We start from the raw sequence: 25184 nt of genomic DNA on the forward strand, positions 1-25184 counted from the left end.
TTTTCCCTCCAGCCAGCTGCCTCAACAGATTTGCAATATTTGTCCTCCTGTTTTGGAGGTACTGAATGATGTTTACTCGGAGGCTTGCTTTAATCCGGATTCTCTGCCTCCTGCACCAGTTAAGCCTGATAGATATTACAGAGTACCTAACTCTCATCAGTTCCTATACAAAGGCCATAATGCAGACCCTGAAACTATTTCTCAAGGCCCTAAAGGAATTAAGGCCTCCACTGCCAAGAATCCACTTCCTGCTGAAAGGGAATCTAGATCTCTAGAAAGGTGGGGTAAGAATGTTTATACCTCGGCCACCCTAGCCATGAGGGCCTTAAACTGCCAGTTTCATATGATTAAATATCAACAATTCCTGTTATCACAATTAAAGACCAAAATGTCGCAACCTGAACAACCAGATGTAAAAGAGTTACAGGATATGATGCATAGTGCAGAGCAAGTGGGTAAACACACTTTACAATGTGGTTATGATGCCCTAGAGGCCTCCAGCAGAGCGGCCGCTACCGGATCAGTCATTCGCAGGACATGCATGGCTTAGGAACAAAATCTGCCAGACCATGTGAAAGCAAAATTCTTGATGCACCTTTACATAAGGATGTTCTTTTGGTACTAATGCTGAGGATATATTACATAGAATGGAAGCAAAAGCAAAATCTATGGAAACTGTCAAAGCTTTCTACCAGGTCCAGCCACCACGGTTTAGCAGGAATTGGCCTCAAAAACTGGTCCTTTCCAGCCACTGACAAGCCCCAAAGAGGCAGATACAGACGGAAGGGCAGAGGACAATCACAAGGGTCCTATAGAGGCAGACAATGGCAATCTCCGGCACCAAGAGGTGGTGACGACAGTGCACAACAGTACAGGAAGCAGACTCAATGACTCCTCATTTCCATGCCAAGCAAAATTGAACTGGCAGCACCTTTGGGAGGAAAACTGGCACTATTTGCAAACAATTGGCATATTGTCACAACAGACAAATGGATTCTGGACATTATAAACAGAGGCTACAAATTCCATTTTCACACTCTCCAAAATGAGAGGCATGCCAAATTTACCACAAAATCAAAGGGTAGAGGCACAACTGCAAATTACAAAGCTCCTAAACATGAGGGCTATTCAAAAGGTACCACGCTGTACCAACAAGGTTTTTATTCAAGGCTTTTCCTGGTGCCAAGAAAAGGAAGCGACTGGAGACCCATTCTGGACTTATCCATCCTAAACACATTTCTTCTCGTACCAAAATTCAAGATGCTCACATTACAGCAACTCCTTCCCATGCTGGGCAAGGGGTTTTGGCTGGTAACTTTGGACCTCAAGGAGGCATACCTGCATGTCCCAATCAGACAAAGTTGCAGAAGATACCTCAGATTTCTTGCAGGTTCAAACCACTATCAATTCTCTGCATTGCCCTTTGGCTTATCTACTGCGCCCAGAGTATTCACCAAGTGCCTAGCATCAGTGATTGCATACTGCAGACTTCAAGGGATACAAATTTACCCTTATCTGGACGACTGCCTGATCCAAGCGGACAGCAAACACATACTTCTGAAACATCTGGCATATGTGACACGGTTACTGCTTTCTCTGGGATACACCATCAACAAGGAGAAATCAAAACTAACACCTTCTCAAAAAATAACCTTCCTGGGTGCCAACTTGGATACAAACACCCAGATGGCTTACCTTACGCCAGAAAAACAAGGGCAATTATCTCAGTACTTCAAAATACTTGCAAAAAGTACCAGGCTTACTGCAAGGAAAATCCTGCAGGCTCTGGGATTCATGGCATCTTGCATTCTTCTAATCCCATGCTAAAGCTGCACATGAGGAAACTTCAATGGTACCTAAAAATCTATGGTCTCAACACAGTCACAGCTTGGAAGCAATTATCCAATAACTCCTGTCTTCAAAAGGAATTCATATGGTGGGCCCAAGCTGCTAAGTAAACACAGGCCTCCCATTCTGCAAGCCTCAAGCAACACAAGTCATAACCACAGACGCTTCAGATTACGCCTGGGGAGCGACATGAAGGACAGGTGCATTCAGGGCAGATGGCCCCAAAAGAAAAGCACCTTCACATCAATCAAAAAGAAATGCTGGTAATAAATGCAATCTCAGCTGCTCAAAGAATTCCTGCATCCAGGACAACTGCTCATAAGAACAGACAACACCACAGTAATGTGGTACATAAACAAACAAGGAGGAACTCATTCATACCCCTTGTGCAGACTAGCCATGACTCTTTGGAACCTGGCTCTGGAAAGACAAATCGAACTTCAAGCACAGTACTTGCCAGGAATGGAAAACACACTGGCAGACACTCTGAGCAGAAATATGACAGATCCTCACGAATGGAAGCTACATCCACAGGTGTTTACAGAGATTGTTCAAACGTGGGGGAGGCCAGATATAGATCTTTTTGCCTCCCACGGAAACCATCAATTAAAAAGGTTTTGCTCAAGGACCTTCCACCCAGAGGCCTGGAAAGTGGACGCTCTTTCCTTCAGATGGACAACTTGGTCAGTTTATGCATTCCCACCTCTACCTCTTCTGCCCAAGGTACTTTTGAAAGCAAGAACAGACAAACCGAGGATGATACTGATTGCTCCAGACTGGCCGAGACAACACTGGTATCCACTCCTGAGGAGCCTAACACACACTTCTCCGTGGCCCCTGCCTCTAACACTTCTACTGCTGATGCAGAACAATTTCAAAACCCTTCACAGTCAGCTGAAAACTCTCAGTCTCGCTGCATGGAAAATTCCTTAACACCACATCAGACTCTACTCTCCAAAGAGGTGCAGGATATCATTTTGGAGGCCAGAAGACCATCTACTAGAAAAGCTTACTCCGCAAAATGGAAGCGGTTTTGCTGTTGGAATGAAAAAAGAGGGCAGGACCATAGAAAATTGAACCTACCTCAGATTTTGCAGTACCTAGCTGAACTTTTGAGCAATGGACTTTCATTTTCCTCAATCAAAATACATGCCTCAGCAATCTCTGCAGAATTCAACATGGATCCTCCTTTATTCTCACACCCACTCCTACGGCAGTTCCTCAGAGGGGCTAAGAACATAAGACCCCCAAGGAAACAGCCAGTGCCAGCTTGGGACCTTAATTACATACTAGAAAAATTGACATTGCCTCCCTTTGAACCTGCTGCTTCAACAGAGTTACAATATTTGTCCTGGAAAACAGCTTTTCTACTGGCCATCACTTCAGCTCATAGAGTTTCTGAGTTACAGGCCCTCATGGCGGTGCAGCCATTCCTCATCTTCCATCAGGACAGGGTTTCCCTCACAACCCTTCCTTTATGCCTAAAGTGGTATCTAGGGTTGCTTTAAACCAGGCCATACACCTTCCTACTTTTACCCTAACCTCAAAACAAAGGGAAAGGCTGCTTCACTCTTTAGACATCCACAGGCAGCTACGTTATTACTTGGACAGAACCAAGTCCTTCAGAAAATCAGATCAACTCCTTGTGTCCTATGCTGTGGGGTCAAGGAAACCTGTTACCAAACAGACCATTTCCAAGTGGATTGGTCACTGCATACGCTTTTGTTATTCCTATCATGGAAAGCCTGTCCCTACTGGTATCAGATCTCACTCCACCAGGGCCACAGCCACCTCTACAGCCTTCCTCAGAGGAGTGCCTACTAAAGATGTCTTGGAGGCAGCCACTTGGAGTTCTGTTCATACCTTCACAAAACACTACCATCTGCCTTTATATTCCAGAACGAGAGCAGGCTTTGCCACTGCAGTTTTGCAGGGCATTCTAGCTCAACCCAGTTCCGTATAGTACCTACCACCCTATGCATAGCTTTGGGACTCTACCCATATGTGATTAGTGCAGCTGTAATGCACGATGAACATAGTACAGTTTTGTACCTACCATAAATGTAGATGTTCGAGGGCTATTACAGCTGCAGTACAGGTTTCCCTCCTTCCCCACTTGGTAAGACCTTGGGGTCTGAATACCTCGTCATACCTGCTGACTGGGTTATCCTGCTATGTTTTATTTGCTTACTTCTGTGGATTAGATTTATTTATGTATTGCCTTTTTGGGGCACCTGACATCTGGGGCAAGAAAGACTGAAGATGGCGTCGGCTGTGTCTTATATACTCTAGCCTTCCTGACGTCAGAAGAGTACGCGACAACAACCGACGCCGGACCAAGACTTTGGAATTCGGCCGACCGAGGGACCGCCTGACGGCTGAAAACCCATATGTGATTACTGCAGCTGTAATAGCCCTCGAACATCTACATTTATGGTAGGTACAAAACTGTACTTTCTGCAGGGCCTCATAGCCAATCCTAACTCTTTATAGACCAGCCACCCAACCTTAGCTTTGGGATTCTACCCAAGTGTAATGACTGCAGCAGTGTAACACGATGAACATAGTACAGATGTTCATCGTGCATACAGCTGCAGTAATCACAGATGGGTTTTCAGCCGTCAGGCGGTCCCTCGGTCGGCCGAATTCCAAAGTCTTGGTCCGGGCCGGTTGTCGCCGCTCTTCTGACGTCAGGAAGGCCAGAGCATATAAGACCCAGCCGACGCCTTGTTCTTCAGTCTTTTTTGCCGCTGTGCCCGAGCAGAAGCAGTTCGCAAGTGCCAGTCGCCAGCTCCTGAATTACGAAAATATTTGGAACCAAGTCTTCATTAAAGCTAAGTGCCCGTTGAAACTTTTCTTGCCTCAGACCGATGTCCCAAAAGTTAATAATTGTATTTCTTGTGGGAAGCAAATACCGCATAAGGATTTCCCCTTTGCATACCTTGTTTGGGCCCAGACCACGACATCTCAGGCTGTCGCTTTTGCTACCTTCAATAAACGCACTATCGCCGTCTGCTGGAGTTCCAACACTACTTTTGGTAAAGCTTTTGACTATAAAATGTCGCCGGACACTCCGATCACCGCTTATCCAAAAAAAGGAAAAGGACCGACACGCGAGGCCCGTGGTCCCCCGACACCACGCCAAAACAGGCTACGTGGTCCGCTTCTCAGCGAGACGCCTTTGCAGTCCCTGACTACCGACGACACTCCTTTGGCGGTCTCCTCTTTACCCCAGACCGCTGGGCTCGGCCCTTTCCCAGACTACAACCAAGCCCGGCTTATGTCGAGCCTACTAATGTGGACAGGTCCACCTCCACCCATGGTGTATTTAGGCCTTCATCTTCTTTTCAATTAAGACCTTTACTAAATCCAAAGCAGCCAGGCATCCCACGAGGCCTGCTGCAGGCCCATCTCCTGGACCCATGCCTAAGAAACAGATGCTTAAAATGGCTGAGGATCTAATTACTCTTATCAGAGGTTCTCAGCCTCCTCCTGACAAGAGACCCAGAGTGGAGGAAGAATCTCCCTCTTCTGTTCAGGGATCCATTTTATCAGAACATTCTGATGCAGAGGGACACTCTTACTTCCCTTTTGAGGATTCCGATGCAGTACCGTCAATTCCTTCTGTATCCCCCCCTGAGGATTTTTCTTTTGGGGAAACCTTGCACACCTTGAGGGAACACTTCCATTGGGAAGGCCAAGACTTTTCAGATTCCAAGAAAAGACTTAGGGAATTTCTTTGGTTACCTCAGCACAGACCTCTGGCTATACCCCCTGTTTTGGATGTACTGGATGATGTCTATTCGGAGGCTTGTCTTAACCCTGATTCTCTCTGCCTCCTGCACCAGTAAAACCTGATAGGTATTACAGAGTACCCAGTTCTCACCAATTTCTCTACAAAGGCAATAATGCTGACCCTGAAACCATTTCACAAGGCCACAAGGGATTAAAGGCCTCCACTGCCAAGAATCCACTTCCTGCAGAAAGGGAATCCAGATCTCTAGAAAGGTGGGGTAAGAAGGTATATACCTCGGCCACCCTAGCCATGAGGGCGTTAAACTGTCAGTTTCATATGATTAAATATCAACAGTACCTGTTATCACAATTAAGGAACAAAATGTCTCAACCTGAACAACCAGATTTAAAAGAGTTACAGGATATGATGCATAGTGCGGAGCAAGTGGGTAAACACACCTTACAATGTGGTTATGATGCCCTAGAGGCCTCCAGTAGAGCGGCTGCTACAGGATCAGTCCTTCGCAGACATGCCTGGCTTAGGGAACAAAATTTACCTGATCATGTGAAAGCTAAACTTCTTGATGCTCCTTTACAAAAGGATGTACTTTTTGGTACTAATGCTGAGGAGATACTACGGAAAATGGAAGAAAAAGCCAAATCTATGCAAACTGTCAAAGCTTTCTTACAGGTCCAGCCACCACGTTTTAGCAGAAATTGGCCTTCAAAAAACTGGTCCTTTCCAGCCACTAACAAGCCCCAAAGAGGTAGATACAGACGCACAAGGGGCGGAGGGCAATCACAAGGATCATATAGAGGCAGACAATGGCAATCTCCAGCACCAAGAGGTGGTGAAGACAGTGCACAATACAGGAAGCAAACCCAATGACTCCCTCATTTCCATGCCAAGCAAGTCGCAGCTGGCAGCACCTTTGGGAGGGAAACTAGCATTATTTGCAAACAATTGGCATATTGTCACAACAGACAAATGGATACTGGACATCATAAACAGAGGCTACAAATTTCAATTTCACACTCTTCCAAAAATGAGAGGCATGCCAAACCTGCCACAAAATCAAAGGGCAGAGGCACAACTGCAAATTTCAAAGCTCCTAAACATGAGAGCGATACAAAAGGTACCTACGCACCAACAAGGTCAAGGTTTTTATTCAAGACTTTTTCTGGTACCAAGAAAAGGAACTGACTGGAGACCCATTCTGGACTTATCCATCCTAAACGCATTTCTACTCGTACCAAAATTCAAGATGCTCACATTACAGCAACTTCTTCCCATGCTGGGCAAGGAGTTTTGGCTGGTAACATTGGACCTCAAGGAGGCATACCTGCATGTCCCAATCAGACAAAGCTGCAGAAGATACCTCAGATTTCTTGCAGGTTCAATCCACTATCAATTCTCTGCATTGCCCTTTGGCTTATCTACTGCGCCCAGAGTATTCACAAAGTGCCTGGCATCAGTAATTGCCTACTGCAGACTTCTTGGGGTACACATTTACCCTTATCTGGACGACTGCCTGATCCAAGCGGACAGCAAACACATACTACTGGAACATCTGGCATATGTGACATGATTACTGCTTTCTCTGGGATATACCATCAACAAGGAGAAATCAAGGCTAACACCATCTCAGAAAATAACCTTCCTGGGTGCCAGCTTGGACACAAACACCCAGATGGCATATCTTACGCCAGAAAAACAAGGGCAACTATCTCAGTACTTCAAAACACTAGCAAAAAGTACCAGGCTTACTGCAAGGAAAATCCTGCAGGCTCTGGGATTCATGGCATCTTGCATTCTTCTAATCCCATGTGCAAAGTTGCATATGAGGAAACTTCAGTCTTACCTAAAAAATCTATGGTCTCAACACAGTCACAGTTTGGAAGCAATTATACCGATAATTCCATGTTTGCAAAAGGAATTCCTATGGTGGGCCCAAGCATGTCAAGTAAACGCAGACCTTCCATTCTGCAGGCCTCAAGCAAAACAAGTCATAACCACAGACGCCTCAGACTACGCCTGGGGGGCGCACATGAAGTACAGGTGCATTCAGGGCAGATGGTCCCAAAAGGAAAAGCACCTTCACATCAATCAAAAAGAAATGCTAGCAGTAATAAATGCAGTTACAGCTTTCAAGGACTTCTTGCATCCAGGGCAATTACTGATAAGAACAGACAACACCACAGTAATGTGGTACATAAACAAACAAGGAGGAACACATTCATACCCCTTGTGCAGACTAGCCATGACTCTTTGGAACTTGGCTCTGGAAAGACAAATCGAGCTTCAAGCACAGTACTTGCCAGGACTGGAAAACACACTGGCAGACACTCTAAGCTGAAATATGACAGATCCACACGAATGGAAGTTACATCCTCAGGTATTTACAGAGGTAATCCAAGCGTGGGCGAGGCCAGACATAGATCTTTTTGCCTCCCACAGGGACCATCAATTGAAAAAGTTTTGTTCAAGGACCTTCCATCCAAAGGCCTGGAAAGTGGACGCCCTTTCATTCAGTTGGACAGCATGGACAGTTTATGCATTCCCACCTATGCCTCTTCTGCCCAAGGTGCTTTTCAAAGCAAGAACAGACAAACCAAGGATGATACTGATTGCTCCAGACTGGCCAAGGCAACACTGGTATCCACTCCTGAGGAGCCTAACACATACTCCTCCCTGGTCCCTGCCTCTAATACCTCTTCTGCTGACTCAGAACAGATACAAAACTCTTCACAGTCAGCTGAAAACAGTCAACCTCGCTGCATGGAAAATTCCTTAATACCACAACAGACCCTACTCTCCAAGGAGGTGCAGGATGTCATTTTGGAGGCCAGAAAACCATCTACTAGAAAAGCTTACTCCGCAAAATGGAAGCGGTTTTGCTGTTGGAATGAGAAAAGAGGCCAGGACCCTAGAAAATTGAACTTGCCTGAGGTTTTACAGTACCTGGCTGAACTGCTGAACAGTGGACTTACATTTTCTTCCATAAAAATACATGCCTCAGCCATTTCTGCAGAATTCAACACGGATCCTCCTTTATTCTCTCACCCACTCGGCAGTTCCTCAGAGGGGCTAAGAATATAAGACCTCCAAGGAAGCAACCAATACCAGCCTGGGACCTTAATTACATACTAAAAAAATTAACATTGCCTCCTTTTGAACCTGCTGCCTCAACAGATTTGCAATATTTGTCCTGGAAAACAAGTTTCCTTCTGGCCATCACTTCAGCTCGTAGGGTTTCTGAACTACAGGCCCTCATGGCGGTGCAGCCCTTCCTCATCTTCCATCAGGACAGGATTTCCCTTCGTACCAACCCATCTTTTATGCCAAAAGTGGTATCCAGGGTAGCCTTAAATCAAGCCATACACCTACCTACCTTTTATCCTAACCCTCAAAACAAAGGGGAAAGGCTGCTACACTCTTTAGACATCCATAGGCAGCTACGTTATTATTTGGACAGAACAAAGTCCTTCAGGAAATCAGAACAACTGTTTGTGTCCTATGCTGTAGGGACTCAAGGAAACCAGTTACAAAACAGACCATTTCCAAGTGGATTGGCCACTGCATACGGTTTTGTTATTCCTATCATGGGAAATCTGTCCCTACTGGTATCAGATCTCACTCCACCAGGGCCACAGCCACCTCTACAGCCTTCCTCAGAGGTGTTCCTACTAAAGATATTTTGGAGGCAGCCACTTGGAGTTCTGTACATACCTTCACAAAACACTACCACCTGCCTTTGTATTCCAGAACAAGAGCAGGCTTTGCCACTGCTGTTTTGCAGGGCATTCTGGCTCAACCCAGTTCCTCATAGTACCTACCACCCTATGCATAGCTATGGGACTCTACCCATCTGTGATTACTGCAGCTGTATGCACGATGAACATAGTACAGTTTTGTACCTACCATAAATGTAGATGTTCGAGTGCTAATACAGCTGCAGTACAGGTTTCCCTCCCTCCTTCCCCACATACCACTTGACGGGGTTATCCTGCTATGTTTTATTTGCTTGCTTACACTGATTTTGCATTACATTGCATTGCTTGCACATGTACATAAGCTTTATTTATGTATTGCCTTCCTTTTGGGGGCACCTGACATCTGGGCAAGAAAGACTGAAGAACATGGCATCGGCTGTGTCTTATATACTCTGACCTTCCTGACGTCAGAAGAGTAAGCAACGACAACCGACGCCGGACCAAGACTTTGGAATTCGGCCGACCGAGGGACCGCCTGACGGCTGAAAACCCATCTGTGATTACTGCAGCTGTATTAGCACTCGAACATCTACATTTATGGTAGGTACAAAACTGTACTATTTGTACCTACCATAAATGTAGATGTCCGAGTGTTCACACTGCTGCAGTCCAGGTTACCCTCCCTCCATCCCCTCTGAACTAGCTGGACTTATCTATACTTTTCTATCCTATACAACCTTTGTGGTGTATTTGCTTGTAACTGAAGGTATTGTTTTTATTTTATATGTATATTTTTTATTAGCAATATGTATTGCCTACCTACTTGGGGGCACCTGACATCTGGGGCAAGAAAAACTGAAGAAAATGGCATTGGATGCATCTTATATACCCCTGGCGCACTGACGTCAGGGAAGAAGCGACAGCAACCGACGCCGGACCAAGACTTTGGAACTCTGGCCGACTGCGGGACCGCCTGACGGCAGGATAACCCAAGTGTAATGACTGCAGTAGTGTGAACACTTGAACATCTACATTTATGGTAGGTACAAAACTGTACTTTTTATGTCTTGATTCAGAAAAACATAAAATTCCCCTATTTCTAGACTGTATTAATATGACCACTGATTTCTTTGTATTTGTACACCATGTTGGTAAAGATCAGATATCATACCTGGATGTATGGTTGGTAAAGAAACCTACTAGTCTGTTTGGTGTCATCTATTTTTAGAAAGCCCACTTATTCAAACATCCCTATAAGCAAAAGAAATCACTGGTTAAAGGGCAGCTAGTAAGGACAGTCATATGACAACTAGGTCAGATGATTTTTTACAGGAATGTGATAATTTAAAAACTCCTGGAGCACTTATTCAGGAGTTAGTTGTTGAAGTAATGGAATAAATAAATAAATTATATAGAACACATGCTCTTTAATTCACCTCCAGTCTGTAGACAGTTAACCTGAGTCTTCGGATAATAAAATTTTAATTCATTTTAGGCACCAATTTTTTGAGGATGTTCTTAAGGTTTTACAAGAAATTATAAAACCAAATACAAGGAAATCTTATGTCTCCATATGGGAAAGATGTTCTTTATGGTGCCAAAGTAAGAATCAAGGCCTTTATCAACTGGGTATTCATAAAAATCTGATTTATTTGTGTGAGTTGCTCAAAGCCAGGCTTTCATTTTCTTCTATTAAGTCTACTTCTGGATCCACCACTTTAATCTCAATATGAAGTCAGTTTTTGAAGGGCATCTTATATGTTTGTCCACCACGAAGAGCTATCCTCCTTGAGATTTGAACTATGCCCTGAAAAAGCTTACCTTATCTCTTTTGAGTCTTGTGCTTATCTTACGTTTTGTACTTGGAAAACAGTGCTGCTGGTGACTTTGACTGTATGGGTTTCTGAGTTGCAAGTCTTGATGGCTGATGTTCTTCATGTTTCACTGTTGCCGTCATCACATTTGGGTTATCTGCTTGCAGTAGCCGTCAGTCGGCCTTATTATCAAAGTCTTGGGTCCTGCGTTGGTTGCTGGCTCATCTTCCATGATGTCAGGTAGTCAGGGGTGTAAAGCATGCAGCCGACGCCATTACATCAGTCTTTCTTGCTGGGTGGTGCCTGAAGCAATAGCAGTTCGCAAGTGCCGGTCAGCCGACTCCTGAAATTTTCGTTTTCAAGTTTCAGAACCAAAGTCTTCAACTAAAGCTAAGTACCCCATTGGGGAAACTTTTTCTTGCTTTAAACCAATGTCAGTAAATGTCAATAATTGTATTTCTTGTGGAAAGCAAATACCTCATAAAGATTTTCATTCTTTCTGTATTCCTTGCCTAGGGCCTGACCACGACATACCTCAGTGTCGGTTTTGTGCCTTATTTAAGCAGCGAGCTATTCGTCGTCTGTATATTTATGCTTCTAAATATTTTGGTACTCTGTTCAATTATCCAGGTATGTCTTCGGTTAGCCATCCCACTACCGACATTCCGAAAAAATGCAAAGATAAAGACAGAGATAGGCCGCCTAGGTCCAAAGCTGCCGACGACGCTTCTCCTAAGCCAGTCGCCAGTTCGCCGGTACTCATGCGCTTTCTCAGCCCCTGATAGCTGCTACTTCAGATTCGCAGGCCTCTACTGAGACCCATTCGGAGTCCGGCATGCCACGAGATGCTTCAACTGTGGAACCTGCGGATGTCTCTACCTTGGATGGGTCTGGAGCCACTGTGCAGGCACTGGCTTCTGAGGGTGTAGTCAGGCTTACTGACTTGCATATTAAACCAACGCCATCTTCTTTTTCAAGGCCTAAATCTCGAACCATGCCAAGAAAACCAATGCCCAGACCGCATGGTCAGGCCTCTATGCCTAAAAAACAAATAAGAATGGCTGAAGACCTTATTACTTTAATCAGGGGAAGCCAACCTTCCCCCTCTAAGAGACCTAGGACTGAATTTGCTTATGATACTTCTGACCAGGATTCTGAAATCTCCGATGTTCATCGTGTTACCCTGCTGCCATCATCGCACTTGGGTTATCTTGTCGTCAGGCGGTCCCGCAGTCGGCCTGAATTCCAAAGTCTTGGTCCGGCGTCGGTTTCTGTTGCTTCTTCCCTGACGTCAGTGCGCCAGGGGTATATATAATGCATCTGACGCCATTGTCTTCAGTCTTTCTTGCCGCGCGGTGCGCGAAGCAGAAGCAGTTCGCAAGTGCCGGTCGGCCGACTCCTGAGATTTTCGAAGTCGAATTTCAGATCCGACGTCTTCAATAAAGCTAAGTACCCCGTTGGGGAAATTTTTCTTGCCTCAGACCAATGTCAGAAAAAGTTAATAATTGTATTTCTTGTGGGAAGCAAATACCTCATAAGGATTTTCATTCTTACTGTATACCTTGCCTAGGCCCAGACCATGACGTCACTGGTTGTCGCTTTTGTGCTAGGTTCAATAAGCGTACTATAAAAAGACGCTTTGATTTTGCACGACACTACTTCGGTAGAAAATTTAACTACACAATGCCGTCAGAGCAACCGACTACCGGCATGCACAAAAAACGCAAGGATAAGGGCAGGCAGCCTAGACCCAAGCCAGACTCTGAGGCCTCGGCTGGGCCGGTCTCCGGTTCACCGGTTTTCAGTGAGGCTCCTACGCAGCCTCTGGCTACCACAGATTTGGAACCCGAGACCGCTTCGGAGCCTTTGGCGGAGAGTGCTAGGCCGACGCAGCCATTTTCTTTAGCCCCTACCGACGACACTGCAGAAAGAGATGGTGCTGCAGAAACACCTTCGGTTTCTGAAGGTGTCTTCAGACCGACGATGCTCACCATAAAAACGTATCCTAAGCTTAAGACTCCTATTAAACCAAAAAAGACTGCACTTCAGTCTCCAGTTCAAGGCCCCATGCCTAAGAAATAGATGCTTAAAATGGCTGAAGATTTGATCTCTTTAATCAGGGGTTCCCAACCCCCCCCCCCGACAAAAGGCCTAGACAAGAGGAAGATTATGCCTCCGCTGATCAAGTGTCTATTTCCTCAGGCTCCTCTGAGGACCTAGATTACTCTTTACCCCTTATGAAGATTCTGATGCTGAGGATTCCATTCCCTCAGCTTCTCCCCCTGAAGACTACTCCTTTGGGGAAACTTTACATACTATGAGGGAACATTTTCACTGGGAAGGTCAGGACTCTGACTCAAAAAAAAAAGGCTGAGAGAGTTTCTTTTACTCCCCCAGCACAGACCTCTTGCTATCCCCCCAGTTTTAGTAATTGTGGATGATGTTTACTTAGAATCTAGTTTGAATCCAGATTCTCTGCCTCCTGCTCTAGCCAAACCAGACAGATATTATAGAGTGCCTGACTCCCACAAATTCCTTTATAAAAGCCCTGTTGCTGATCCAGAGACTATCTCCCAGGGTCCCAAAGGAGCTAAGGCTTCTATGGCAAAAAATCCTGTACCCTCTGAAAGGGACTCCAGAGCACTAGACAGGTGGGGGAAAAAGGTTTACACCTCAGCCACTCTAGCTATGAGAGCACTAAATTGTCAATTTCACATGCTAAAATACCAGCAATTTCTGATGTCTCAAGACAAAAAATGAGCACACTCCCTCAACAGTCTGAATTGAAAGAAATGCAGGATCTGTTGCATGCAGCTGAACAGGTGGGCAAACATACTTTACAATGTGGATTTGATTCTTTGGAGGCTTCCTGCAGAGCAGCTGTTACTGGGTCTGTTATACGTAGGCATGCTTGGTTAAAGGAACAAACTCTGCCTGATCATGTTAAAGCATAGCTTCTAGATGCTCCCTTACAGCAGGATGTCCTATTTGGAGTTAAAGCAGAAGAAGTCTTAAAGAAAATGGAGGATAAGGCAAAATCTATGCAGACGGTCAAAGATTTTCTACAGGTACAGCCCCCTCGCTTCAGCAGAAATTGGCCAAGAAAAAATTGGTCCTTTCCAGCTACTGACAGACCACAGAGGGGGACGCCCAAGAGGCAGAGGACAACCACAAGCCCACTGCAAACCTCGACAATGGGGCACTGCAACACAAAAGGGAGGAGAAGACAGGCCCCAAACTACTAGAAGGCAAACTCAATGACTTAAACCTCATATGGCCAAGCAAGACTCTCTTGGCAGCTTCCTTGGGAGGAAAATTAGCACTTTTTTTCAGACAACTGGCACATCGTCGCAAAGGACAAATGGCTCCTAGACATAATTTCACGAGGATACAGATTCCATTTCCGCACCTTGCCAACAAAAAGAGAATGCCAAACCTGCCACAAAATCAATGGGCAGAGGCACAAAAACAAATTACAGCTCTCATGGACATGAGAGCTATTCAACTGGTACCTACACGGGAGCAAGGCCAAGGATTTTACTCAAGACTCTTTCTAGTCCCCAGAAAGGACAATGCCTGGAGACCAATTCTGGACCTTTCAATTCTAAACACCTTCTTACAAGTACCCAAATTCAAGATGCTAACACTACAGCAGCTTCTTCCCATGTTGGGCAAGAAAGCATGGCTAGTAACGTCGGACCTCAAGGAGGCATACCTGCATCCCCCTATCAGACAAAGTTGCAGAAGATACCGCCATTTCATTGCAGGTTCAACCCATTACCAATTCTCTGCACTGCCCTTTGGCTTATCCATTGTGCCCAGGGTCTTCACAAAATGCCTGGCACCAGTAATTGCATACTGCAGACAAAGAGGAATTCAAATATACCCATACCTAGACTGCCTCATCCAAGCAGAAAGCAAGGACATCCTCTTACAACATCTGGCTTTTGTAAAACATCTTCTAAGTTGCCTATGGTACACAGTAAACGAAAAGAAATCAAAACTAGTACCCTCACAAAATATGACATTCCTGGGTGCCAGCTTGAATACAACGGCCCAGAAAGCTTATCTGACGCCAGACAAACTACAACTGACTCAATATTTTAAAACAATGGCAACAAAGACCCAACTCCCTGCAAAAAAAATTCTGCAGGCCTTGGGCTTCTTGCATACCACTAATACCATTTGCAAAGCTGCATATGAGGAAATTACAGTGGTACCTAAAAAGTGTATGGTCTCAACACAGCCACAGCTTGGACACAATGATATCTCTCATTCCCTGCCTTCTACAAGAGTTTCTATGGTGGTCACAGGCATGTCACCTCAACAAGGGTCAGCCTTTCACCTTGCCCCCAGCCAGGCAAACTATGACAACAGATGCATCGGACTACGCCTGGGGGGCACACATGGCAGGACAGTGCGTTCAAGGCTTATGGACTGCAGATCAAAGGAATCTGCACATCAATCAAAAAGAGATGCTAGCTGTACAGAATGCTCTGACAGCCTTCAAGAACCTCTTACATCCAGGACAACTTACAATAAGGACGGACAACACCACAGTAATCTGGTACATCAACAAACAAGGGGGTACACACTCCTACCCTCTATGCAGACAAGCAGTGACCTTGTGGAACACAGCACTGGCTTACCAAGTTCAGCTACAAGCTCAGTTCCTGCCAGGAAAAAAGAACACATTGGCAGACGACCTCAGCAGAAACATCATGGATCCCCACGAGTGGAAACTGGATCCACAAGTATTTGCAATGATAACTCAAAAATGGGGCCTCCCAGACATAGACCTAGATAAACTATCAGCTAACAAAATTTTGTACAAGGACACTTCACCATCAAGCTTGGAAAGTGGATGCACTCTCATTCAGTTGGAAAAACCTGACAGTATATGACTTCCCTCCATTGCCTCTTCTCTCAAAGGTGCTTCTGAAAGTCAGAAAGGCGAGACCATGACTGATACTCATAGCCCCAGACTGGCCACGCCAGCACTGGTACCCACTATTAAGGAATATGGCCCAGGGCCCACCTTGGATTTTACCACAAATTGCCCATTTGCTCACACAGCAAAACAATCAGATTCTACACAGCCAGCTCAAAACCTTAAATTTGGCTGCATGGCAAATCACCTAAGCATCCAGCCAGCTCCTCTTCCTCAAGCAGTTATGGATGTTATTCTGGAAGCTAGGAGGCCCAGCACCAGGAAGGCCTACTCGGACAAATGGAAAAGGTTTTGCACCTGGAACCAAGCTAAAGGCCAAAGCCTCACATGCCTCAGATTCTACAGTATTTAACTGAGATGTTGCACAAAGGACTTTCTTTTTCATCCATTAAAATCCATGCATCAGCTATTTCAGCCCACTACAACACGGATCCACCCTTATTTTCACATCCACTTCTAAGGCAGTTCCTCAGAGGGGCAAAAAACATTGGGCCCCCCAGGAGAGCACCTACACCAACCTGGGACCTCAACTTTGTTCTGGAAAACCTTACACTACCTCCCTTTGAACCAGCTTTCTCTGCTGATCTAAAGTTTATATTATGGAAGACTGCCCTGCTGCTAGCAATGACTTCAGCCAGAAGAGTCTCAGAGCTGCAGGCACTAATGGCAGTGGAACCTTTCCTCATTTTCCATCAAGACAGAGTTTCTCTACAAACTAATCCTTCCTTCATGCCTAAGGTGGTATCCAGTGTGGCTTTAAATCAAACCATCCACTTACCCACCTTCTTTCCAAATCCATAGAACAGAGGAGAAGGACTCCTGCATTCCTTGGACATTCACAGGCAACTTCATTACTACTTGGATAAAACTAAGGTTTTCAGAAAATCTGACCAGCTCTTTGTATCCTATGCTGCAGCTTCGCAAGGTAAGGCTATATCAAAACAGATCATTTCCAAATGGATAGGACATTGCATTCGTTTTTGCTATACCCATCATGGAAAACCAGTTCCTGCTACCATAAGGCCCCACTCTACCAGGGCAGCAGCTACATCTACAGCCTTCCTCAGGGGGGTGCCAACCAAGGATATTTTGGAAGCTGCAACTTGGAGTTCAGTACACACCTTCACCAAACACTACCACTTACCTCTAAGACTAGAGCTGGCTTCGCCACTGCAGTTCTGCAGGGCCTTCTAGCTTCCTCTAACCCTCTTTGACTCCTCCTCCCATCCTTAGCTTTGGGATTCTACCCAAGTGTGATGACTGCAGCAGGGTAACACGATGAACATAGTACAGTTTTGTACCTACCATAAATGTAGATGTTCTAGTGTACACCCTGCTGCAGTCCAGGTTACCCTCCCTCCATCCCCTCTGACCTAACTAACTAAATCTTTACAATATCTTTCTGATGTATTTGCTTATAGCTGGAGGGATGTTGTGTTTGTGCTAAATTTCTTAGATTGGTACTAATTACTGACCACCTTTTTGGGGACACCTGACATCTGGGGGAAGAAAAACTGAAGAAAATGGCGTTGGATGCATTATATATACCCCTGGTGCACTGATGTCAGGGAAGAAGCAACAGCAACCGACGCCGGACCAAGACTTGGAATTCAGGCCGACTGCGGGACCACCTGACGACAAGATAACCCAAGTGTGATGACTGCAGCAGGGTGTACACTCGAACATCTACATTTATGGTAGGTACAAAACTGTACTTTTCCTCTGTTGACCAGGATTTACCCTTATCAACCTATGAGGATTCTGATGCCCCCCCCCCCACAGAGAATTTATCTTTTGGTAAAACCTTGCATACTCTTAGGGAGCATTTTCGTTGGGAAAGCCAGGATTACTTTGATTCTAAAAAGAGGCTTAGTGATTTCTTACTCCTGCCCCAGCACAGACCTTTAGCTATCCATCCTGTACTAAACATTGTTGATGATACTTTTTTGGAATCTAGCTTGGCCCCCTGACTCTTTACCTCCTGCTCCCAGAAAACCTGATAGATATTACAGGGTTCCTAACTCTCACAAGTTCCTTTTTAAAACTCCTACTGCAGATCCTAAGACCATTTCACATGGACCCAAGGGCATTAAGGCTACTACTGCCAAAAATCCTACCCCCTCTGATAGAGACTCCAGGGCGCTGGATAGATGGGGTAAGAAGGTACACACTTCTGCAGCCTTGGCCATTAGGGCCTTAAGTTGTCAGTTTCATATGTTAAAGTATCAGCAGCATATTATTACATTGCTTAAACAGAAAATTATGTTGATTCCTGACTGTGCTGAAAATAAGGATTTACAGGATTTAATGCATTCTGCTGAACAGGTTGGAAAACATACTTTGCAATGTAGTTTTGATTCACTAGAACCATCTTGAAGGGCTGCGGTCACTGGGTCTGTACTTAGAAGGCATGCTTGGCTTAAGGAGCAATCCTTGCCAGATCATGTTAAAGCTAAATTGCTGGATGCTCCCATAAGTCAGGACCACCTGTTTGGCAACAAAGCAGAAGTTGTTCTTAAGATGGAGGAAAAAGCTAAATCGATGCAAACTGTTAAAGATTTCCTACAAGTACAGCCTCCAAGATTTAGTAGGCATTGTCCCTCTAAGAATTGGTCCTTTCCTGCCTCTTCCAGGCCTTCTCAGTCCAAACCCAGAACCAGCAGAACACCCAGGCTTCAGTCCCAGGTTACGCACAGGATTAAGCAGTGGGGGGCTCCCACTTCCAAATCAGGGAGTAGTAAGACTCCCCCCTATGGTAAACTGTCTCCGTGACTTAACTTTAAAACTTCCAAGCACTTCTCAACTGACTGCTCCTTTAGGGGGAAAGATTGCTCTGCAGGCAAAAAACTGGGAACTCATTACCCAGGACAAATGGGTTTTTAATGTAGTTTCCCAGGGATACAAATTACACTTCCACACTTTACCAACCCCAAACGGTTGGCTAAATCTACCCCCAAATCAGTGGGCAGAGGCTCAAAAGCAAGTACTCTCTCTTAAGCATAAAGGCTATTCAAACTGTACCAGAAGAGGAAAAGGGACAAGGTTTCTACTCAAGACTTTTCCTGGTACCCAGAAAAGACAACTAATGGCATCCTATCCTGGACCTTTCTATCTTAAACACCTTTTTGATGATTCCAAAATTCAAGATGCTAACTCTTCACCAGTTGCTTCCTATGCTAGGCAAAGATGCCTGGTTGGCAACATTGGATTTAAAGGAAGCCTACCTGCACATCCCAATCAGGGAATCTTGCAGAAGATACCTACGCTTCAAAGCAGGCTACATGCACTATCAGTTCTCTGCACTGCTTTTTGGCTTATCTACTGCACCCAGGGTATTCACAAAGTGCCTAGCTCCAGTCATTGCATTCTGCAGGCAAAAAAATATTCAAATATACCCATACCTGGACGATAGTCTAATTCAGGTAGAAAGCCAGGACATACTTTTGAATCATCTGGCATTTGTACAAAAGGTGCTAACTTGTCTAGGGTACACCATAAACGAAAAGAAATCACATTTGGTACCCTGTCAACACATTATATTCCTGGGAGCAAGCTTGAACACAACTTCCCAGATGGCTTTCCTCACGCCAGAGAAACAAATTCATTTCACAACTTACTTCAAACTAGTGGCCACAAAAACCCTGCTATCTGTAAGGCAAATACTGCAGGCCTTGGGGTTCATGGCCTCCTGCATTCTACTAATTCCATATGCAAGACTGCATATGAGGAAACTACAGCGGTATCTAAAAAGCTTATGGTGTCAACATTCTCAGGATCCAGAAGCAATGATTCCTATCATAACTTGCCTACGGTTAGAATTCCTTTGGTGGGCAGAGGCCTGCCACCAAAACAAGGGTCTGCCATTCACTCTACCCCCTGCCGCCCCAAACCCTAACAACAGACACATCAGACTATGCATGGGGGGGCTCACCTGACAGGGAAGTGCATTCAGGGCAAATGGAACCCAAGTCAAATGCACCTGCATATCAATCAAAAAGAAATGTTAGCTGTACAGAATGTTCTGACAGCCTTCAAGGACCACATTCTTCCAGGACAATTAATGGTAAAGACGGACAACACCACTCTTATGTGGTATGTAAACAAGCAGGGGTGTGGGACATAAACAAGCAAGAGGTACCCATTCTTACACCCTCTGCTGACTAGCCATGGCTCTGTGGAACACAGCTTTGAGCTACCAAGTGCACCTACAGGCTCAATTCCTGCCAGGAAAACTAAATACACTGGCAGACGAACTAAGCAGAAATATCATGGACCCACACGACTGGAAACTGGAACCAAAGACTTTCAACATGTTGATAAAGAAGGGAGCCCATATATAGGCCTGTTTGCCTCCCCCCAGAACTACCAATTGGACAGATTCTGCACAAGGACTCCCCACAAACAAGCTTGGAAAGTGGATGCTCTGTCCTTCAGCTGGAAAATCTATCAGTTTATGCCTTTCCTCCTCTGCCTCTCCTCTCCAAAGTACTACTAAAGATCAAACAGGACAAACCAAGGATGATACTGATTGCACCAGACTGGCCACACCAACAGTGGGTACCCCCTCTTGCGCAGTGTGTCACTGCTAGCCCCATGGCACCTGCCTCAGACCCCTACCCTGCTGTCACAGCAGGAGAGCCAGATTCTGCACCCCCAGCTTCAAACCCTGAACCTGGCAGCCTGGCTAATTACCTAATGTCTCCATTACCATCCCTCAGTAAACAAATGTTGGATGTCATTTTGGAGGCAAGGAGGCCTAGTACTAGAAAATCTTATGCTGAAAAATGGAAAAGATTCTGTGCCTGGAACCAAACTCGAGATGGCCACAGCAGCGACCAATTTACCTCAGATTCTTCAATACTTAACTGAGATGCTTCACAAGGGCCTTTCCATTTCCTCCATCAAAATTCATGCTTCAGCCATTTCAGCTCATTACAACACAGAACCCACCCCTCTTTACTCATCCACAGGGGATTAGACCCCATTCAACCAGGGCTGCATGCATCTACCTCTACAGCCTTTCTCAGAGGTGTCCCTACCAGAGACATCCTAGAAGGTGCTACTTGGAGTTCTGTACATACTTTCACCAAGCATTACCATTTGCCAATTTTCTCTAAATCCAGAGCTGGCTTTGCCACTGCAGTCTTGCAGGGCCTTTATAGCTGGTCCTAATGCTATCTAAATTCCTCCTCCCGTCCTTAGCTTTGGGAATCTACCCAAATGTGATGACTAACAGTGAAACACAAATAACATAGTACAGTTGTGTACACTTACCATAAATGTAGATGTTCGAGTGTATTCACTGTTGCAGTCCTAGTTACCCTCCTGCCCCCTGACTTCTTTTGGCTATACCTCTACTCTCCTTTACTATGCCTAAAAGCTTTTTGGTGTAATTGCTTTTTTGTTGGAGGTATAACCTTGTGTGTGTGTGTGTGTGTGTGTGTGTGTGTGTGTGTGTGTGTGTGTGTGTGTGTGTATATATATATATATATATATATATATATATATATAATTGCTTCTCATTAGGGGGGCACCTGACATCTGGGGCAAGAAAAACTGATGTAATGACGTCGGCTGCATGCTTTATACCCCTGACTACCTAACGTCATGGAAGATGAGACAGCAACCGACGCAGTACCCAAGACTTTGATAATCAGGCCGACTGAGGGCTACTGCAAGCAGATAACCCAAATGTGATGACTGCAACAGTGAATACACTCAAACATCTACATTTATGGTAAGTGTACAGAACTGTACTTTCCTTCCTTTATCGTTTTTAATAGGAATAGGGTTACTGTTTGTGCTAATTCTTGTTTTATCCGTACGGTTGTTAATGAGCTGTCTTTGAATCAGACCATTAATTTTCCCACCTTTTTTCCTTCTCCTCAGAATAAGGAGGAGAGGATTCTACCTTCCCTGGATGTATATAAGCATCTCAAATTTTACTTGGATAAAACCAAATCGGTCAGTAAGTCTGATCAGCTTTTTGTTTCTTTCCAGGAGAAAACCTTTGATGCTTGTGTTTCCAAACTATTTCTAAATGGATATCAAATATCATGTCTTTATGTTATTCTTTCATAATAAACAGCTTCAAGTTCCAGTTAAAACACATAAAGCACATTGTAGAACAACTGCTACTTCTTCAGTAGCTGTCTTGCAAGGGTGTGGATTCTAGCTCTATTCTTGAAATAGCTACTTGGTCTTCTATTCACACCTTTACAAAACATTGTAAGACTGATGTATTCTCTAGAACTAGAGCAGGTTTTGCTAGGTCAGTCTTGTTGGGTCTTTTGGACCATAATTCTACTCAAGCTTCCTCCTGCATGTTTTCTTAGACAGCTTTGAGATTCTCCCATCCAGTAACAATACTGCAGCAGTGATCAAGGAAGAGCATAGTACAGATGTGCAAGTATTTATTCATAACAGAAAATGTTCAACTGATCACTGTTGCTGTATTACATCCCTTTCTCCTTACCCCATCTTTCTCCTTTTTTGTTTGGCTAAGGTGAGTTCCTTATTTTTTCCACCTTTTTGACTCATACATATGTAAATAGCTGCCTGTACTACTACAGTTCCCTTGTTGGGCAAGAACGTCCTCAGATACTTCCCATCTGTACATCCCTTATGTACCTCCAACTCTGTTAGGCTGAGGACATATGTGTGTGATGTACACCCCCAAGGGGAGGGCGTCCAGGCTCTGGTATGCTGGTTGGATATATGACTCTCCTTTTCAAGATATCCCATCAGTTCAATACTACAACAGTGATCAGTTCTACATCTACTGTTATGATAAGTTTACTTACCCAACTTTATGTTTCTGATGTTAGATGTGACGAGTACTTCTTACCATATCCCTTGTTCTGTGAGAGAACCCTTCCTAGTAGGTGATGGATCCCCTGCGTTTTCCAACTGTGCTTGTGTAACCACTTCATCTGTTTTGCCATTTGGAGTTCCTTGTAAATTAGACAAGTATGTAGTTGTGTATTAACAGTGTAACTGTCAAATCTTCATTGTTTTCACTTGTTTTGCAGGAATGTTGCTACTCAGTGGTCACAGGCTAAAAGATGAGCTGAGAGACCTAAGTTTGTCTTCCTGGTGTACTGTGTGATGTCATGATATGTGTCTACACAGGGGGGGTTAGTACCTTTAAGCGTGGGAGCTTCAGGAAGAAAACTAAACTGGAAGTGAAAAGAGGATGAAACCATTCTTTGACCTCCGAAGTAGTGTCCTTTTATAGATCAGCTGAATTCATAAAATCGTATTTGTTATTCCATTTTAGTTTTTGCTATGGTGACTGCCCTTATTTAGACCATCCTGTAGTCTGACTTAGTAGTCTGCCATATTTTTTGCCAATCAATAAAGACTTTTTGGCTCAGCAATCCTTTAATTATGTGTTGTCATTGTAGAATTCACTTTTGAGCACCTGGCTTTACCTTGTCATTTTAATTTCTGTTAATTGTTTTACAGTTGTATATTCATAATTTGCTATAGGAAAGTTGCATGAGGATTTATTGAATTAAGTTGGTGATTCATTTGTGCTGGTAAAATCACTCAAACTGATTTTACTGCAACCTCTTGCTAAAAAAATAATCATATGACGATAAATTCAATGTTTTCTTCCAAACAGGGGTTGAGTGATTGGATAGATATTCACAAATTCACCCCTGGCTTGCCTGGTCTACCCTTCCTCGACAAAAGAGCTGTTGTGTAAGGGTGGGTGCTAGCAAGATCTTAAATGGTCTCAAGACTCAGTTGCCTTGTGTTTCCTATGATTTCTGTGTGATATTAGTCACTTTGCTATCTTAACGGTTTTGGTAGGCATTCTTCAGTCATATTTTAACTACTGGGTAATGTCATGTGACCATCGATGGCTGATTATGCTGCTGCAGAATTTTTGCGTACTGCAGTTTTTATTGTAAAAGCAAGAAAGAGTACAAGAATATGTACATTTAGAATATTGTTTCTCTTTTTTCTTAACAGTTCATTTTTTCCTGTAGAGGAAAAACAATGATGCCTGACAGTGCATACTTCTGCAAGCGTATAATGATCAATGGTGTAATGATTGTAACATTTTACTTGTGTGAATTTGGTGCTCTTTTAATAAACAGGATCAAAAAGGGTATAGAAAGAGTACTTTAAAATTGTAACATTTGTAATTGTTTGCTTGTATTTCTTTACTTTGTCTAGGTCGTTAGAGGTTTATTGAAGATTTGGCCGAAAACATGCAGTCAGAAGGAGGTATGGTTCTTTTTTTTTAATAGTAGTTGTATAACCCATTTTTTCTCCCAGTATTAAGGGTACTTAATACTGTGATATAAATGGACCCCATTCCTATGTCAGGGCATGATTAAAGTCCATATAATTAGTTTTTATTCATTCTACATGTGTTCCTAGAATGTTTTTGAAGTACCTTCTATGCACCGGAATTGTCTCTTTTTTTTTTTTTTTTTTTTTTTTTTTGTAGCTCTCGAGGTTACATCTGTTAGTTGCATATTTGAGTATGCTTGATGATTGATTTGTTTAACACTACAGTTGCTCCCACTAATACTGGAACTGCTTTGTTGTCTTTGTACCACATATCTTTACAACCTCACCTCTCAGTAGAACCTGAATTTCATGCATGAGAAATTGACTTAGACTCATTTTGAGACAGCTGTTTCAACTTCTTTAACGTTTTCTACATGGAAGACCATTCTTTTTGCTGTAACCTCTGACAATAGAGTTTGCATTACAAGCCTTGTTTTATGTCTGCCTGTCCTTTTTTTATTTTCCATAAGGATAGAAGTTCCCTTAGAACTCATCTTTATTTTATGCCTAAGATGGTCACAAATTGTTTCTGAACCAATCTGTGTACCTTCCTGTATTTTTCTAATCCCCAAGACAAAGGTAAATCATCTACTTGCTTTGATGTACTTAGCTGAGATTTTATTTTCATAAGACAAAAAAAGTTAGAAAATCTTATCAGTTATTCATCTCCTTTGAAAGTAAATAGCAAGGTCTTCCAGCATCCAAGCTCTTTCCAGATGGATATCCTCTGCCATCTCCTTTGGCTATTCATTTTATTCTTAACTAATTCTCAAGTAGCATTAAAGCTAATTCTAGAAGAGCTGTGTCATGTCCAG

General features: G+C 44.0%; 1 protein-coding gene across 1 annotated transcript in view; it reads left to right on the forward strand.

The window, feature by feature from the left end:
* Positions 1 to 25184, forward strand: part of PPP2R5A (protein phosphatase 2 regulatory subunit B'alpha) — a gene marked incomplete in the record, with an annotated part of 2279188 nt that overhangs the window by 1644886 nt on the left and 609118 nt on the right. The window contains 1 exon segment of the mRNA XM_044055395.1: positions 24250 to 24300. Coding sequence (XP_043911330.1) covers positions 24250 to 24300 — 51 coding nt within the window.

This window comes from Protopterus annectens, chromosome 1.part2, assembly GCF_019279795.1.
Source record: "Protopterus annectens isolate FY-2018-M chromosome 1.part2, PAN1.0, whole genome shotgun sequence".
Taxonomy (NCBI): domain Eukaryota; kingdom Metazoa; phylum Chordata; order Ceratodontiformes; family Protopteridae; genus Protopterus; species Protopterus annectens.